Genomic DNA, 19,838 nt, shown 5'->3' with positions numbered 1-19,838 from the left:
CTCTAAATTTCCAGTCTCAGAATAGTTCAGACGCATTTATCAATAGTCTATATCTGTGCACATTTGGACTGATGGAGGAGTGGCAGACGAGGGAATGGCTGCACTGTTCTTTACTGCATGAGAGAGCAGCTCAATTTTCCATCAATCTCACTAGCCATGCTCTGAACTTGAATGATTTTGATAAAAGACGAGCGGAGAGTGCAGAATTTCTCAACACTGTGAGGGTGTAATAAGTCAAGTTGAGGGGTCCAAGACAAGTGACACATTCACATCTCAACCTAAAAAAAAACGATGTTATTCAAGTTGCGTTCAGTGCAGCACAAGGGCGTCTTGGAAGTGCATTAAAACAGATTAATGGAAAAGTTTTGTTACAGTTGAGCAACCACTCTAAATGGACTTGTCTTCACGGATTGAGCAGTTTCTGTGTGTCTGCGTTTGTGAGATGTGCAAGGCGCTATTTGTTTACTAGGTATCGCTAATGTCAGATAACACCACTCATTCCCTGTGGAGAGGGAACGGTATGGGCATAGGTAGGCCTATGTCTCATAATTATTTGTGTGAACATAAAAATAATTTGTGTGTAAATATGTGATTTGCAAATGTAAAACACCATCCACAAATGCATTTAAAAGATTTGCAAACTCACAAATACATTTGTACGGAGCCCTGGAGGGTTCATAGAGAGAAAAATAAATAAAACGTGGCCACGTTTTACTAAAGCGTGCGCACGAGTTACTAAAGCGTGCGCACGAGTTACTAAAGCGTGCGCACGAGTTACTAAAGCGTGCGCACGAGTTACTAAAGCGTGCGCACGAGTTAATAAAGCGTGCGCACGAGTTAATAAAGCGTGGCCTCGTTTTGTGTGTGTGCGCACGCACGTGTGTGTGTGTGTGTGTTTGGGTGGGGGGCGGCATTTTTTTATGATAGTATCGTTCGTTCCGGTGTACTCCGGCAGGACTATCACATCGAGATTAAGATTAAACGAATTTCTTTCACTTGGGAATACACATATAACTATGGAGAACCAGATTTGTGTAAATTACTGTTCGTGGTCATTTGAAAACAAATGCCGGTGGTGTCGGACACACACAAACACACCGAGCACGCACACAGAGCGGAGCTGAGCGTGCACACACACACACACACACACACACACACACACACACACACACACACACACACACACACACACACACACACACACACACACCATGCGCCCCGGTGACAGGACATCTCCTTCATAAAACGAGGCGGAATACTCTGGTACTTCGATGTGTGTAGAGGTGTGTGTGGTTAAACGTAGCAGCCTCGATCTCTATTCAGCGGTTCTAATGAAGGGAAACACAATGAAGTAAACAGTAAAAGGCACAGCTCTTTGCAGCTGGTGCTGCTCTTCTCAGATTCTGCTGAGTTACACGTTACTGCCTCCAGAGCCCTGTACTACGGAGCCAGTTCAACAGACCCTGGATATGTTCGATTTACCCGGCTTAACTAGCCCTAACAAACGCAATGTCGATAAGCGGTCCTGCGAAGCTGGTTATCAACTCAGTAAATCAACCAGGGTTTCTCTGACCGGCTGAGAGCGCGTTCACGTGAAAGGGACGGGGTTAGCAACATTTGACCAATCACAAACATGGAGACGCGTGCTGACAGCGCAGTGTCATACTTCATGAATGAATAGTGTAAATAGCGAATCCTGCTTCGTAGCACAGGCCACTGGTGCCGCAGAGATTTCATAAAGTGAAGGAGGTTTTCCTTCTATAAAACAGCTGTGGGCAGCATATACTGTGAGTCACGGACAGGAATCCCTCAATATAAATAAAACAAGGCCAAGCTTTATTAACTCGTGCGCACGCTTTATTAAATCGTGCGCACGCTTTAGTTATTAAATCGTGCGCACGCTTTAGTAACTCGTGCGCACGCTTTAGTAACTCGTGCGCACGCTTTAGTAACTCGTGCGCACGCTTTAGTAAAACGTGGCCACGTTTTATTTATTTTTCTCTCTATGAACCCTCCAGGGCTCCGTACATTTGCAAGTGTAAAATGGATCTGCAAATACGCTAAATATTTTCACAAATAAAAAAAAGATCTGTGAATATCTCTTTAACATTTACAACTTTCAATCAGGCATTTGTGAATCCATTTTGTATTTGTCGACCAAAAATGCGCTTGCGGATCTCAAATCTCTGCTCGTGGATCTCACATTTCTGCTCATGGATCTTCTTTTTACACACACGGAATTTTGAGACATATTTTCCGCCGGTCTCCGCTAAAATCTACTCGTGTCACTCGGTTATTTTCGGAAACCAAGTGATGGCCTGCTGATGACGACATTTCCGCATGATTTCAAAGTAAGAGCATGATGGTTTGTTTACGTAATGCTCTGTTTTTTTATTATAATGAACAGCGGAACGTTAGATGCATTCTTACTTCACCATCATCATCATCATCATCATCATCCTCCTCATCATCATCATCATCATGTTATAGTGATACAGTTAGTTTGTGTTGGTTTATTGGTTCAATATCGCATATATCGAGCACTTTCGTACAGTACATGCTATACGCCACTTTCGGATCCCGGGGGGAGCAGCTAGCAGCGAAGCAGCCCAGATACAACTCTTTCTTCATTGTTTGTTGTGTACTGTATTCAGTCAAGCGGGTCAAAGTTACAAAGCACTTCACATCTTATTAATCGGCCTAATTTTACTTTAGCAGTGCAGTAATAAAGTAATCTGTAGAAAAGCACCGTATTTAGGTTAGCCTTCATAGTAAGGCTACATTAAATGTTATAATATTCATTGTGTCCTTTCTACCGTATATGCATATATTCCTGTCTATTGCTTTCATTTGTATTTAATGTTATTGTGTTTATACTTGTTTCCACACATTTCACAATTTGGGATGAATTAAGTATCTATCTGATATCCATCTATCTGTCTATCTATCTGTCTGTCTGCCTGCCTACCTACCTGTCTGCCTGCCTGCCTGCCTGCCTGCCTGCCTGCCTGCCTGCCTGCCTGCCTGCCTGCCTGCCTGCCTGCCTGCCTGCCTGCCTGCCTGCCTACCTACCTACTAGTTGTTTTGTTTGGAAAGGTTTTGTCATTGTATTGCTCTTTACATGCACCTGCAGAGTACAGGACTTTACATTGTACTTACAATTTTACAATGTAACTTTGACCCGCTTGACTGAATACACAACAAACAATGAAGAAATAGTTTTATCTGGGCTGCCAGCTGCTCCCCCCGGGATCCGAAAGTGGCGTACAGTATAGCCTGTACTTCAACATCAACGAAAGTGCTCGATATATGCTGTATTGAACCAATAAACTAACACAAACTAACTATCACTAAAACATGATGATGATGATGATGATGATGATGATAATGGTGATAAAGAATGCATCTAATGTTCCGCTGTTCATTATAATAAAAAACAGAGCATTAAACAAACCATCATGCTCTTACTTTGAAATCATGCGGAAATGTCGTCATCAGCAGGCCATCACGTGGTTTCCGAAAATAACCGAGTGACACGAGTAGATTTTAGCGGAGAAAATATGTCTCAAAATTCCGTGTGTATAAAAAGACGATCCACAAGCAGAAATGTGAGATCCACGAGCAGAGATTTGAGATCCGCAAGCACATTTTTGTTCGACAAATACAAATTGAATTCACAAATGCCTGATCGAAAGTTGTAAATGTTAAAGAGATATTCACAGATCTTTTTTTTATTTGTGAAAATATTTAACGTATTTGCAGATCCGTTTTACACTTGCACATTTATTTGTGAGTTTGCAAATCTTTTAAATGCATTTGTGGATGGTGTTTTACATTTACAAATCATATATTTACACACAAATTATTTTTATGTTCACACAAATAATTATGAGACATATTTATGCCCATAGAACGGCCTATGCTCCATGCTAATGAACATTCATAAATGGCCTTTGAAGAGTCCAGTCTCCTCCCAGTCTCTTCCCCCACAACTCTCTGAACTCGCCTTGCTCCCCGCTGTCCTCCATTTGACACATCTGCAAGAAAACATGCGAGGTCTCGGCCGCCCCTGCACACCGAGAAATAATTGTATTTAACTGGAAGAAAAAATTCACCCAGGGTAAGCATCGGGACTCAATCACTAAAATGTCAAAGTGAAAAATCCCCTAACACCTACAGTATCAACTGTTATGGTTGGTTGCATATCATGTTGGAGGCATTAAGTCGACTGCAGAACACCAGTTTTCTGTTTGCTAGTACCTTATGTATTACAAGGGAGTGCCACAAATTCAATATAAACATTACTGTTGTGCTCATTTTCATTAATCTTGTGGTGTTGCTGCAGCCGGCACTACATCGTAAAGAGATTATGAGACATGTTATGCAATATGCAATACAGAGGTCTAAAGCGTATTGTAAGCTGATTTAGAACATAAAGGTCACTAGTCATGAGGTGTACTACTCCGCCTGTGAAAACAGATGTGTAATATATTCAGAGGCTCTGAAGCAAGATCTTCTCAGAAAATGTCATTAGATATCAGATTTACACATTAAGAAATAAAAAAGCCTCTGGATGTATTGTTTGGGAAGATACAGATATACATGTGTTTTTAAGGGCCGTTGTAGAATCTACTCTTTCCACAATGCCTGTTTGGAGTTATTAGTACAACAAATCAGGTTACTTTATTATTTGTAAATCCATTCTATTTTTATTATTTTCTGTGTAATGACAAGCATCTACAGTATGCATTCCCAAATGGGATTACAAAACCATAAAAGACATACATCCTCCATTAATATATTCTCTTCAAGAAATAATATCTGTTAGTCGTCCGACTAGATTGAGATGCTAACAATTGAGATCAAGGTTATCTTTTTTTTTTAATGTGCTGAATTTGTTATGCTACTACCAAAATGCTTTAGAATTCAAACACATTGACCATAGGGACCAATAGAGTCCCAGTAGATTGAAACAAAACCTCACGATTGTTGCAGCAGGTGTTGTTATTTTGCATATTAGTTTGTTCACTTGCTGCATTTTTGTAACAGAGGGGAAAGGAACGTTATGACTCCCAAAGCACTGCTACTACTGATTCTAATCTCTGACCTCAACAAGAAGACATTTTCTTCAGAAAGTATCATTTTTTTCATGCCTGCCTTTTCCTTTGTAGATTGGTTTGTCATTCATTGCTTTAACGCACCAAAGCTCAAAAGTATGACTCCCTTAGGCACTCCATGTCTAAATATTCTTAATACAACGCTGTGCTCAGAAACAAAAAAGAAACCTCTAAATGGCAGAGAGTGTTATTACAGCAGCCTTTCTGGCCTCACACTTGAAATAAGTAGAATTTCATTATGCCTGTAATGTGACTGGTGTCTATACCACCAGTGCAGCTCTGCTTACGGCTCGATGGGGGAGTGCTAACATACCCACCCCAACGTCCTGACATGATGTGCACAGCCGTGGGGATTTATGGGGGAATTAAGAGGATTTCCAACTGATGCCTGTGTATGCATGGCCGTGGAATCTGCTCCGCTGAGCTGCCAGTAGCATATTCTTTACAGTCGCACCTTTCTGTCCCTGTAGTGGGATGACTAATTGCCGATCTGGTCAGCAACAGAGCATCCTATCAGCCGATCTGTCTGCGTGGAAATCAGAGCTGCGAGCTTGTCACCGGATAAAATGGAACATCATTTCAGTTTTTCCTTTTTTTGAAAATAGTTTTCTGCTCACATAACGAGGCATGTCACACACACACATACACCAGCGCTTACCCACTAACAAACACTTTACAATTTATAGATGTAATAACATGGATGTAATTGAAACAATGACTCTTGCATTGAAAGAGCAAAGCCGTCACAAGCACTGAATAGACTCCCACAGTAACCTTCACCCGGACAGGGGCAGGACAATCAGGCCTGCCTGCAGAATCAACTGAAGGACCGTCAATAGCCATTTTGCAACATTGAACCACAGACATCCGTGGCTTTTGTATTCGTTGCTGTACGAAAAAAGGAAATGAACGTAACAAGATGAGCATACATGGGCAATTTCACCAAATCATTTTTGTGTTGCTGTTATAGCAGAACATCAACAGCGCATTGTCCTCAGTTGAATTCCAATGCCACTCGCTAAATGGATTCCCTGAGTCCTTTTGTGATAACCGAAGAATGATTTGAAGATGTACAAATACAGCTATGACTTTTAGAGGATGTGCTGAAATCGAAGTGAAGGTCCGACAACTAATAAAATGGCAAATAAATGTAAATTGTGACCGCGAACTTGAACTCCTAAATGTCAGTTAATTGTATCTTTTTAAATTGGCAAAACTTCCTTTCACAAAATACTTTAGCATTCATCTCCACTTCATACTTGTTCTTCAACGTGTCCTCCCCACAGCGGAGATCAAGGCTAGAGAAAGGTTGACAATATAATAGAAATCACTGCTCTCTCCCCAAAGTTTCTTGCAGTAAAATAACACAAAATGAGGATACAAGGCTAGTTCAATGGCACCATCTCCAAACCCTACCCTACTCTAATAATCATTTATTACTGCTCCATTAAAAACAATATTACTGCAGTGAAACACACTTATAACTGTAGGGTCGGCAGGCATTACTAACCTATACCCCGGAGACTAATTAAAATGGACCATTGCAATATTTTCTTTCTTTACTAACTGTTTAAAGGAAAGAAAGGAAAACCTCAGGTCAGAAAAAACACAATTTCAATTGGGAATCAGAGTAAACAAATATGAAGGGAAGAAAAGTAATTAGCATTTCTAAATGATTCTTTAATCTTTCCAATTAAACACTTGAAAAAAAGATGGCTCATGTGAGAGTTAAAACAACGCTATTAAATGTGTAATAGCTAATTATGTTGAATACTAAATCCACTCAAAACACGTCTTTGTTGAAGGCAATATAGTGTGTGTGGGGTTAAGGCTTGAATCCCAAGACCAAACAGCAGTGGAAATCTGCCAACACCTCACATGTACCAGTGCTAAGGGAGGGAACAGCAAATCAAACATGTATGAAAACCTGCCAGAAATGGATTCCTAAAATACCATCTGGTGATAATATCACATGATTTACTCAGTTTAAAAAAAAAAAATCCATGTGTTTGTTAGAACAAAGGGAATATCCCTAAAGTCATGTATGTATTATGTGCACTGCATGTTAAAGTAATATCGATCTACAAATCCCTGTTGGCTTAACCAAACAAACCATAAAACACTATATTATGGTTTGCAATGTTATCAAGGGTGCAGTATATGGGCCAAACTCAGGTTCATGTGCAGTGTAATGTTTGTTTGCAAAGCTCTTATTAGCAGTTAATTTACAACTTGTATTTTCCACAAAGCAGAGGGCTGTTACCCTCTGAAAGCCCCCTTTAACTCATCTCAACCCAAAGCCTCTCTGATGTTTAGTTTTTATATTCCTTTTAGATTATTCATCAGAGGTCCTACTGTAGCATGCTACAACAGTTTACGCTGCACTGCAGATCGGCAGAAACATGGGGTCTTTTTAATCAAGTCTACAACATATTTCCCTGTTCCGTGTCTTTCCTCTGGCTCCTCTCGACAAGCTGGGGGAGAGGGGGGGTTACTGAAGGCTTAGCCGGGATATCATGTCCCTGCCTTGGATCATCTCTGAGCATCTGACGAGCTGGAGCATTATCGCCACAGACTCTCTTTATTCCTTCAGAGCTGGGGATTCTGGGTAAATTCTACCCTCTTTCTCAAAAAGAAATACAGCCACCAACTAAGAACTTGTGGACCACTATGTTTTCTTTTCTCTGAGCCTGGAACCGACAATATTCTGCTCCATTCATTATAGGAATGATGTTTTGTTCAGAAAGCTACTACTGTGTATTGTGTTGTGTGGTATGTCAGAATAAGAATGGTGTGTCAAAAGTATTTAGATCAGTAAGATAGAAGGTTGCTTATATCTAGCGACTCAGACGTCAAGTAAAAGCTTTAAGTGTAAATATGCAATAAGAACAAATGAAGATAAACAAGGTCTGGATACTTTCAAACAAATGAAAAATGTTCCTCTAAACGGGTGACTTATCTGTCCCATGAGGTCTACACACACAAACAATAGCTCTCTGCATCCTTTAAGACACTGAAAGACCTGACAATATGAACTCTTGTGAAACCTTCTGAACATAAAACAGCAAAGAACAGAAACAACTGTGAGATTCAGTTCTTTAACGTCCCCCTCACTGAACAAAGACATTTTTAGGCCTTGAACTTAGGCTTCAGTTTCGCAAAGCAACAAAAGGAAAAAACAACTCGGCAAGTAGAAGAAAATCTAGCAAGTGAAATCAAAGCATTTTGGAAATTAAACCAAGTTTTTGAAATATATAATAAACCACAAACCGGAGAGACAGTGGGCTAACAAGGATCAGAATTCAAGTTTATTTTCATACTACAAAGGACCTGCTTATAGCATTTTGAGCTTAGTGTGTTCATACAGTATAGTTTATCCCTGTAATAAGTTTAGGTTTTAACTCAGACATTGGTGAGGTTATCAAAGTACAGGTTTAAAAAAAACATTTAAAAGCTACAACTTGTGATCCAATAAATACATAAAAGGTATCCCTAGCGTCACAATTCAAACCCCTTCAACAGTAAAGAACTAAATCCACTGTGTGCCGTATTTGTTTTTTAGATCCCCACTAGCTTCAGCCATAGACATTTCAAATGTTCATCAAAACAACAATAGAAATAAGGTCAAGGGTAAAAACAAATAGATAAAATGCTACAAAGAAAAGATACAGGGCTAATGCTTAAAATATAGCATTAAAACCAGGTTTAAGCACCCAACCTTCAATTACAGTCAGAAAAGAAACTGTGATGTCTATCACCTGATCTTTCAAAGTTGTTTCTTTCTATTGTTGTCATGATCCGTTGACAACCACTTGATTAGCAAATACAAATAACTAATACTCTAAAATCTTTATGTTTCACTGAAATGTATTCATCCAAAAATCTACAGATTGGATCTTTAAAATAAGGATACAGAAGCATTTCAGTGGTCCCTGATTACAGCAGAGTTTCGCAGCTGGTGGTAGAGGTGGCAGTGCCAATTCACACTGGTCAATGAATAAGAAATTGTACTGTATACTTTTCTATTGAAGAAAATGCTATACTGTGCTGTTATGCTGATTAAGGTAGTGCAAAGCAATCTACCACAAGTCAGCTTACCATTGCCCCTGTGACAGGGTATTTAGAAGAGTAGTGAACCGCAAGAAAGCTCAATTACATCCTCCTTGCATGTACTGCATAAATCACCGTAAATCCTCTTTCAGAAATTACTCGAATGTTTCAGCAGAAAACACGGAGACGGCTGCACCAGTGAAATTCAGAACAGAATTTAGGCAAAAAACTGCAGAGTAATGCACACTTTGGCAACAAAGCAACATCCTGTTTGCCACACCCAGAGTCAGAGAGCTGAAATGAAGCTGTATCCATGCAGCATGATCACTGGCTGACTGAAACGATGACTTCATTTGAGAAGGAGTGAGACAACAAAAAATGAGTTTCAATAGTTCAATTATAAAACATACATGTAGAAGAAGGAATGTCTGCGGTAAACTAAAAACAAGCCAGGTGTAAAAGCAGTATAATTTTAAGTTGACCATGTAGTTTTCAATAAATACATAATGCACATGGAAATGATTTAAAAGCCAAATACTTTACCAAATAAAAGTAAAAAGGAAGGATACTGTATGTGAAAGCTGTCACATGCAAACCACAGAGCTTTTGATGGAGTCTCACACTGAGCTTCAAACTTTGTATGTTTGTATTGGCTCTCCATATTTGTATGAAATGCAGAGTGGTTATGACAAAAGGGTCAAAATTGCTCTATCTCTAAAGCTATTGATAAACCAATCTATTCTTTAAGGATAGTTTTTTGTATTGAAATGTCACATTGTGGCATATCCAAATGTCAACTCCCAAGGTTGCCTCGCCATCTGTCTAGCTTTAGCGCTGCTTTCGAAATAAGAGCTTTTTTTTGTTAAATGGTTAATAATAAAACACATTTTTGGAAAACAGATTAATCAAAGTTTAAAATACTGTTTACAGAAGATGCAAAAAGGTTGCTCCTATAAATGCCCCAAATTAACCGCCATCCATTCGCTTTTCTATGAAAAAATGGTTATTGATGTTTTTCGGCCTCCAAAAGACGAGATGTGACTGGCATTTGTACGGGAGATATAAAGGGCATTATAATATGATGGATGGGCCGGTTGAGATATGGCTGCAGATGCTGATAAGATAGCAGAACAGCAGAGCAGAGTCCTTACATTTTCTTAGATCAAACATGTGACTGAAAAGGTCTATGACAGGTGTCTCTGACAGCCCCGCGCTGCCTGTCCTCAATGTCACCTATCAGCACTATCTGATTAAAACTGGCCATCCACAGTCTCTCTTAGACCCAAGACCTCGTTCTTTCTCTCCACGGACACCTGATCACATATGCATGCCAGCTCACACACACACACACACTCATAAAAACAGACATGATTGCTGAGAGGGACAGTAGTTGGGGCATACAGTACCTTGTGTGTTGACTGGGTTGGTGGTGGGTGTGGGGATAGTAGTGGGAGCATCTAGATGAAAAGAGTAAAAAATAAAGAACATGTATAAGAAATAAAGGAAGACAATTGTAAAGAAATAGACAAAAGTCATTGAAGATGAAAAAAGATGTGACATGCAGACGTTTTGGCTTCTCGGGTGAGATAATTTAAGACTGCTAGCACGGCAAAGCTTTGAGCCAACACTAATGTCAGCATGCTACATGCTAACAATGTCAATGCTAACATGCTGATATTTGGCAGGTGTAATGTTTATCTTTGCCACCATGTTAGCTTAATAAATTGGCATGGTAACATTCTCTAATCTGCACGAAAGTAAAGTAAAATCTGAGGCTGATGGGAATGTCATTAGTTTTGCAGGTATTTGTAATGACCCATATATTGGACAAATTAAAAAAATATGACCTGATGGTGCCACTTAAGTAAAAGTCAGGGGATCACCAAGTTATTACAATTCATCCTGAGGGCAAAATAAATGTGTGAACCAATTTTCAACGCTATAAATTGAATAGTTGACAAGGTTTCTTGCTCAATACCAGAAATGTCTACCTCATGGTGGTGCTAGAGGGAGAGCATGGGGATCACCAAGAGTATTAGCCTTGATTCTATGGAAAAATCTGTGTGTGTTAAATGTCATAGCCAGCCGCCCAATAGTTACGGTTGTTGGCATCCACCATCCTGCACACACTACTATACAGCTTGGCTAACAACCCAATTAATACGAACACTAGGACTATATTGTGCTTAGGGTTTATTATATGTTATTATGAAGAGCTTTTTGTCATACATCTCTAATTAACTATGAGAAAAAATATCTGGCAATCATGGAACGGTATTACTATTTTCCAGTCTCTCGCAATAATTAAGTGAAACTGCAAATTAAACCACTCTGGTGGTCTCCCGCTGCAGCACATCAGAGCCCAAAGCAGCATCCTCCGCCCCACACTGTACTGATTAGACCTGTCACTAAACCCCAAACAAAATAATTGGAAAGACAAAATGGAGGGCAATTCAGGTATGCTACGGTACTAAGGAGGGCTGAAAGCTTTCTCATCAGGGGAATATATGCCTGGCTGTGGTGCAGGGGAAAGATAGCACGACCCCTTGCTGTGGGAGAGTCGCAGCAGGGGAAATTGGCTGGCTGTCTCCATGCCTTTACTGTCTGCACTCCATCAAAAGACAGCAGTGGGGGACCACACACTCCCAAACTAATGATAAAACATCAAGGACAGCATAATGTTGCCGCTGGGGATGGAGTGTATGGCGGAGGTGGTGTTAATGGCGGTAGGGGGGTATCGGGGTATCAGGCAGAGATTCTCCTCTGACAGTATTTGAAGAGGGGGGTGGGTTAGATTTCTTTCCCTGTGACCGAAAGCAGTCTGATAGCTGAAATGTCAGTGTCTGGAAAAAAGGAAAATTGGCCATTCAGGAAAGAGGGTCTTCACAAAGGCCGGGATAGGATGTGGCACATATAATATCCAGGCGAACAAGAATTCTCCATGGGCAATTTCCAGCCCGAATGACTCTGGGCTCGGCATTATGAGGGCTGAAATATGAGTGTATTTTGGAGAGGCCATATTTTGAGGGAGCATTTATTTCAGTGAGAAATTTGATAAGAGAAAATGTAACCATAAAGTGAAACAATGTAGGAGAAATTGTTTATCTATGCCTGCTTAAACATGCCAACACGACAGCAGGGAAGATATTTGTTTTTGCTTTTGTCTATTTGTTGTCTCTTGCTTAAAAGTCTCACTTTAGATGGGGATTTTCAGAGGTTGTCTTCCAAAACAAAAAGAAACATTTCTGTTTAAGAAATTGTTTTAGATTGTCTATTGCATTTCTAAAAGAATAATCTACAAGCTGATGTGTTAATAGTCACTACGATGCACATTAGATGCTACAGTGTGATTCACAAGGACAGCTTCACGACAGCTTTCATGAGAACATGGAGACCCATTCATTCTGCTCATGTTATGTCAAAACTAAGGGTGTAAGTGTAAATCTGAAATAGTGAATATCAATGTTATCTTTTGTGATATTGTATACATTCTCATAAGCCATTGATTTTAAATGAATAATTTACATGTAAAGATTAGCTGAGTCAGTACTATTTAATTAGCAAAGATGTACTGTAAGCACTCAATATATTGTAAAGTAGCGCTTCAGTTTAATGTTTGATAGATGAGAATGCACATCCTACTGTTCTGATTGCACACAAAAGTGAAATATATAAATAAATGATATATTATCAAACCGATAAATATATTATCCAGTTTCTCTAAAATAAGATTTAAGAACAGCAATCTATCGCAACATATTCAATTTTAACCACTGAATCTTGATAGTGGTGTTATTGTAAAGTTAAATAAACAGCCCTTATAAAAACCCAGATCAATCTCTAATTTCAAGTGCTTTGGGATCTCTGACTTCACGTTCATGGAAGGTTTATGGGAGGAAAAGTCAACTGTGGGCTAAACTGTGGTAGTAAAAGCACAATGCTCTCCCGCCAACAGGCAGCATACGAGTTATAGCACCATGTCACCTCTGAGAGAGACAGGCCTCTCTCCGGTCAGCTCTCTCCCACACCACACACCAGCCGGGGGGGGGGGAACAATCACAGCCTGATGCAGACACACCTACGTGGAAAACAGCATGACAAGCCTCTTTCTCAGCCTTTCGACCGGCCACATACAATACAAACACCACAAAAGGACCTGATTTGATGTGGATTTACATCGGCTGCACACCTGTCCGGGCTGTCAGACAGTGAAAGGTCATTAGTCTTTTTGAAATAGGAAGAGCCTGAAGGACTAGCAGCAGTGGAGGGTGGCAGAAAGCTGAAGGAGAATTGATGGACGATTCAGCTTGGCTCTATCAATAATGGTCACAAGCATATTTATCAAGAACAAAAACAACTGATTAAAATAAAGGTATCTGTGGCGTGCAGTTGGTTAGACAAAAATGCTTTCTGTTGACAGGAGTTTGATCGTTTTAGCAGGAGCTAAAAAAAAGCTAGATAAGAGAAGAAATGTGTTACTTTGTGAGACAAATTAGTTGTTAGTTGGTTGGGTAGCAGTGTTGAACGGTTTGAAGTCATGAAAAATAGTACAAGTTTCTATTGCTTACAAAATTAACCTGCACAAACGCACACTAATTAAACTACTGTAGCAGGCATGATTAGTATGGGGCTACAAACCCTCACATGGACCACAACACGATTTTGTCTGGCATTAAATCCTCCAGAAAAGAGGAGTGGGAGTCGCAGACATAATTATACACGGTTATGAGCACCTTTTACCAATCTCCTGTGTCTCATTACAGCGAGCTGAATTCATCGCGCTCGTACACCAGAGAAAACGTGTTTAATGGAAATTGGTTAAATATGTGTATAGGAAGTTACTAATTGAAGATGTCATAGCCAAAGGCACAAACACTTAAAGCAAATATAATGTAGGTAGAATTAATAGTTGGTGTTTAATTCTGAACCAGATAACATACTGTATGCCTCCCATTGTTTTTCATTATTGTATGCAAGTGTTAGGGGCACACCATGAAGCAAATTATGCATTAATTTAACAGCAGTAGTCACATCATTCATGCTCTCAAATGCCCATAGGCAATTTGTTAAAAACTATTGAATATTATATTATAATTTAAATGATTTGTGATAATAACACAAAATCCATTTATAAAAACACCACGTTCAATCTCAGTTTCAAAATAATCTTTACACAACAATTACGATTTAAGTCGAGATGGCTATTAAGTCTGCCTTGAGTGAGCTATTTTTCGGTATATGCCGTCCTTTTGTTTGGAAGGGATTATTATGGGTCCATTGGGAACAAGCAGATGCCATCATCTGCCTGGCAAAGCAAAAATGATGAATAACCATGTGGTGGCACAAAGTCACACATTTCAGCTGGTGTAATAAACACATAAACATCAGACATATGACAGTGTGAAAATATATTCATATGTGTTTGACTTTTTCCATGCAATTGAAAGAAATGTGGCTATGAAAATTCTGGACTCCAGGGATAGTTTTAACTAAATCTTAGGAGTTACTAAATCTTAGGAGTTTTTGTAAGTCTTCAAGTGTAGAAATTCAGTCCTAGGTAACTCTTACAGAGTAAAATAAAAACTGCATTAGTCCTGCAGCAACACTCCCTTCCTTATTTTTCTTCTGACATGTTTTCAGACACCTCTGCTTGAAATTGAATTAAGGTTTAGACTATTATGAATGCATTCATTTCCACAAGTAAAGATGTTTCAGTAACTGCCATACATTTGCCTGCCAAACAAAAATGAAATGTTAATTTAACATAAAGAAATGAGAACAATGAGCTGTTAGCCAGCTAAATCAATCCTTGCTGATTGGGGAACATGCAAAATAGAAAGAATTATTGTTGTATTTGTAATAATGAATAATTACATATTTAATTTAGACATGTAAAAACACTGAATAACATTGCTTTGAATAATTACAAGTGGATGATGTGTTTTTGACAAACACAACTTTGAGCACCTTGGATTTGCCATGATTGAAAAGACTACTGGAGATAAACAGTATTTGTTTCAAATTACTTGTCTTGACTTTGTTATACATGAGGCTTGCCAAGTAACAAATACTTTGAAGTAAAAACATTGTAAGCATAGAAATGTATTTTTTGTCATATTACTTCACAGTCTTTACAGCAGATTCACCCTTCCTGGTTTTGGGTATGGTCACTGTCAGACAATGTTCTTGGCACACAAGCAGAGACAAATTGAAACTTGGGAGCGAAATACAAAATGCTCTTCTAAACAGCAGGGAGCAAGCGCTCCAAGGAGAGTATTCAAAACTCCACAACAATGGCTGCACCTGCTGCAATTTATTTCCCCCTACTTCTCATCACCCCTGCCAGCCACCAAAAACAGGAAATTAAGGTCCAAGGAGTGTGTACTTCACTGACGTCACTGATGATTTCAAAACTTCAAACAGTCCCCCCCTGCTGTTCCCCCCTGGGGATTGAAGTGAAAAGATGCCTGTTGCATCTTTAAACACTCAGGTTTACTTTCAAAAAAGTTATACATATTTCAGATTATGTGATTGCAGTCAAAGTGATTACACTCACTTTTCAGTTGTGTTCTGTGTTAAATTAATGTTGTTTAAAGCAGCGGTTTTCAAAGTGTGAGGCGCGCCTCCCTGGGGGGGCGCCAGAGAGCTCCAGGGGAGGCGCAGCGTGAGAAAAAAAATAACGAGAAAAAGTCGAGTAAAGTGTCACTTTCACACTTTTGGCTGTCTGTGGAGACCGAGTTCCCCCACCTCGCCAACAAGGCTGTAAAAGTGCTCATTCCCTTCACCTCCACAGGGGCAGACTGGCCATCTGTGTGTTCTGGAGAATCACAGAACGGCCGGTCGTCAGCGGGCCGTTGACGGCCGGCTCGGTTCGCTGACGGCCGGCACCGGCCTTTATTTTTTATGTTTTTAAACGGCATCATTTAAGTTGCGCTGACAGGCGACAGAGGTCCGTTCAGCGGGCCGTTTCCACGCAGCAAGGCTCCCCCGCCCCCCCCCCCCCCCCGTTGACTAGCGTGCTCTACCAATTTGTGTGGGCTGGGCTGGGTGAGATTCCAGGGCTGATTTTTAGTCCCAGTCCGCCCCTGCCTCCACCTACCTGTGTGAGTTCGGGTTTTCCGCATTGACTTTGATCAAAAGCAAGTACCGGTCAAGGCTGATGATCTATTCCTGTCTACATTGCATCCCCGCATCATCCGCCTGTGTGCATCAAAGACGCAGACTCATTGTTCCCACTAAAGTAGGGGTGAGTGTAATAAGGAGGCAAAGTTGATGTTCAGTGTGTTGCCGGGAGCAACACATTGAGCATATAAGGATTTATCCACAATGTTGAAAATGTAAAAAAAAAAAAAAAAAAGTTTAAAAGAGTTATTGTTTAATGTTTTAAGAAGCTGACGCTACTCAGCCAATCAAATCGGTGTAGTCAGTGAGTCAGCACGATAGATTCAAACACACACAGAGACGAGAGAAGAAGAGAGAAACAGCAGTGAGTCATTTAAAATGACGTGCTCAAAAAAGAGAAAGGTAGACAGCGAAAACAGAGCATTTAATGAAATGTTCTCTTACTGGACCTCTTTCAAATTCAATTGAATACCCCTGCATTATAGCAACAATAATTTACAATAATTGGGAGGGGGGGCGCGGCTGTTCTCATGTTCTCTGAGGGGAGGCTCACCTTCCCACACTTTGAAAACCCCTGGTTTAAAGGATTCTGATGTGTTGAACACAAACAAGGAAATCACAACAAAGACATGCTAGTGTGTCATGAGTCATGACTGACAGTCATGTTAGAGTAAAACAAGAAATAAGATCAGTGAGGAGACATTCATAGTAGTCGCTGCATTTGAGGTTCAAACTGAGGGGAATATACTGTCTGCTGCATTTAAAGTCAAGTCCAGGGGGAGATGGTCCCTTTATTGCCCTTTACTGGTTGGCTGCAGAACACATTGGAATTCTACCCACCTCGATATGTCAACAGAACCAAACCACATTTTTACGGCAGACATCTAGTGTTCAATTTTTTATATGAGACCAAATAGTCAATACGCATTTGTGTTGCTATGTTCAGGAATGGTTTGAGATTTGGGTCTTTCTTGCCAAGAGTTACATGAGAAGATTGACATTGCTCTCATGTCTGTACTTGAAATATAAAGCTGCAGCCAGCAGGCAACATTGGCTTGGCTTAGCATAAAGTGTAAAAAAAAAACATTTCGAAACAGCTAGCATGACACCTCTAAAAAACACATTTATAAATATGTTTTGTTTAATATGGTTTCTTGGGCACCAATTGGTTCTGCTGAATGACAGCATACAATATGACAATATCAGCATACATCTGATTCTCTTTTATATAAAATCTAATTTGCTGGGTTTTAACATGCTGTCAAAAGTCAAAATCCACTTTATCCATTACTTTTTATTGTATACGGTTCAAACTCATCAAACATTAAAAGTAAAGCAGCAGCTCGAATCTTCAACGTATATTTGGAGCTCTCTAGATTTGTCAACAGCACCTACTGCTACTTCAAGCTTCCTGTTCCTCTCAATAATGCCTTTCACCTTATTACATTTGAAATGAGATTCTGTTTGTTGCACAAACGCTGTAGTAAATCCTGATAGTGTAGTTCCAATGCAATCCCTCGACTGCCAAAGCTACTGTAGGCAGTTAGGTATATACACCTTTCAATATCAGAAATACAGATTGAATCCTAGTGTAAAAGAGTGATGATGGCATTTAGACATCAAGTGCGATAAAGCTTAACACATACCATATACGTAGAGGATGTAGTCATCGTAGGCCTCTCCCACAGCATTGGACGCCACGCAGCGATAGGTGCCGTTGTAAGACTTGTTGAGGTTTTCGATGTACAGATCAGAGCCGGTGACCACAGCATGAGGCGGCACATCGTCGTCTACTCTCAGCCAGTTGATCTGATGGGGACTGGAGAGCACAAATACCACAGACATCACTCAGACGCTGTCAATCCATGCTCGAAAACGGCAATAAAGGTCAAATCTGAGATATGCTAAGAAGAAGGCCATCGACGGGCCCTGTTTAATGATGTATTTGATACAGCATGCATACAACTGCTAACATTTAAATGGCTCAAGGAAATGTGAAGGTTAAGGTCCATAATCAGACTTGCAGAAAGGACAAAACATTTTCAAGAGTTTTTCTTGAAGTGTTGAGGTGCGTCCATCTGGGTGAACACTCACTTTGGTTTTCCTTCAGCAATACATGTCAAATCTAGATTATCACCCTCTCTGGTTAAGCCGTCAGGATATGTCACCACAATCTTCACTTCTGGTTTATCTGAAAATAAAAGATGAGCATTCACAATACTCATTTAGTATCAAGTTATAACAAAGTTACCAGCCGAAGGTACACACAAAGGATGATGAAATGATTATCCTACATGCTCAGTAGACATCCAATGAGTATACAGTACCTTTTTTCTCTCTTCTTATCAATGCTAGCCAAAGATTACCAAAATGTCAAGCCGTTTCAGTCAAGCTTTCTCTTTTTCTATGAAAGGTCAGACGAAACAGTGGTCTATCTGAAAATAAATTAATATTCTACAAAGACTACAAAAGGGTACCATAACCTTTCTTTGATGTTTAACAATGTAAGGCTGCCTGTATTAACTATCCAATCGATTCACCATTTAAAGAATACATAAACATCATCTGACACCTGAGCAAAAGTGTGTATCCCTCGTGGTGACTGTATCGTGGGCTAAAGTATTTGTGGCCATATTCGCGATTCCAGGTAAATACTTTTCATATTACTTTAAATCAAGCTTAAGAAATTATTTATTTGAAAAACATTTCTTTGTCTTCGAGAAAAACTTAAACTGTCTTAAAGATGAACTTCAAAGGAGATATTTTTTGATAATCACAAAACAGATCAAAAACTTGCTCCCATATTAATAAAAAATGCAATTTTCTGCTGGAAACAAGTTCATAGCTATTACGTTTCTCATCTTTAAAAGCTAAATATTTTTGACTGTCTAAGCAGCATAAAGGTGCTAATAACCGTCAAAGGATGTTGAAGTTCTGTTAACTGTGTCGCCCAAGTTTCCCTAATTTGACTGCAGAAAGTTATACATTTCTGTAAATGTTTTAATAATTGTATAAGTATTTAACCTAATTCTGTTAGTAATTGCTAGTGATTGGCACCTATTTGAATGTTTGTAGTAGGCTTTTGAGCCCTGACAATAAGTACGGTATCCCCCAAACAGCCCAAAGAAAGATAGAGAAAGTATGTCGTCTTATGGGGCCTAGGTGTTTTGGGCTTGAAAACACATTTAGGTCACTCACATAGCACTTCCAAATGTCGTTGAGCCAGGAGGTCCTTTACAGCTGGATGGTCAATGATGCAGTCCACTGGCACTCCATCATCCTCTTTGGTGACAGAAAATCTCACCCGGCTGGTGACAGTAAACATCCTGTCATACGTCTCCTCAACTGTTGTCTCACCTAGAGAAATGAGCACAAGATGGGGAAAAAAGTTAACGGCTTAACAGCTCAAAAACAAATCTCAGATCCTGCAGCTGCACAGACTCGCAGTGACCATAATGAGCAAATACTCATAGCTATTAGCACATTACCTGTCAAAGTGGAGTGTTTTCAGATGGCATTTACATTTAATTTATGATTCAGTAATGCAGC

The 19,838-nt window shown here is 39.7% G+C and overlaps 1 protein-coding gene across 3 annotated transcripts in view; it reads right to left on the bottom strand.

Annotated features, from left to right (window-relative positions):
* cadm1b (cell adhesion molecule 1b) overlaps positions 1 to 19,838 on the bottom strand; it is a 136,063-nt gene that overhangs the window by 5,848 nt on the left and 110,377 nt on the right. For 2 of the 3 annotated variants that reach the window (XM_079678308.1, XM_079678307.1), the window contains 4 exons: positions 19,488 to 19,646; positions 18,384 to 18,480; positions 17,936 to 18,108; positions 10,574 to 10,624 (listed from right to left, as the gene is read on the bottom strand). In XM_079678308.1, coding sequence (XP_079534434.1) covers positions 10,574 to 10,624; positions 17,936 to 18,108; positions 18,384 to 18,480; positions 19,488 to 19,646 — 480 coding nt within the window. The remainder of the gene's footprint in view (positions 1 to 10,573; positions 10,625 to 17,935; positions 18,109 to 18,383; positions 18,481 to 19,487; positions 19,647 to 19,838) is intronic. The other variant, XM_079678309.1, reaches the window with a different exon arrangement.

The sequence above is a fragment of the Notothenia rossii genome, assembly GCF_949606895.1.
Source record: "Notothenia rossii genome assembly, chromosome: 4".
Classification (NCBI taxonomy): domain Eukaryota; kingdom Metazoa; phylum Chordata; class Actinopteri; order Perciformes; family Nototheniidae; genus Notothenia; species Notothenia rossii.
This window is presented reverse-complemented; position numbering and strand designations above follow the sequence as displayed.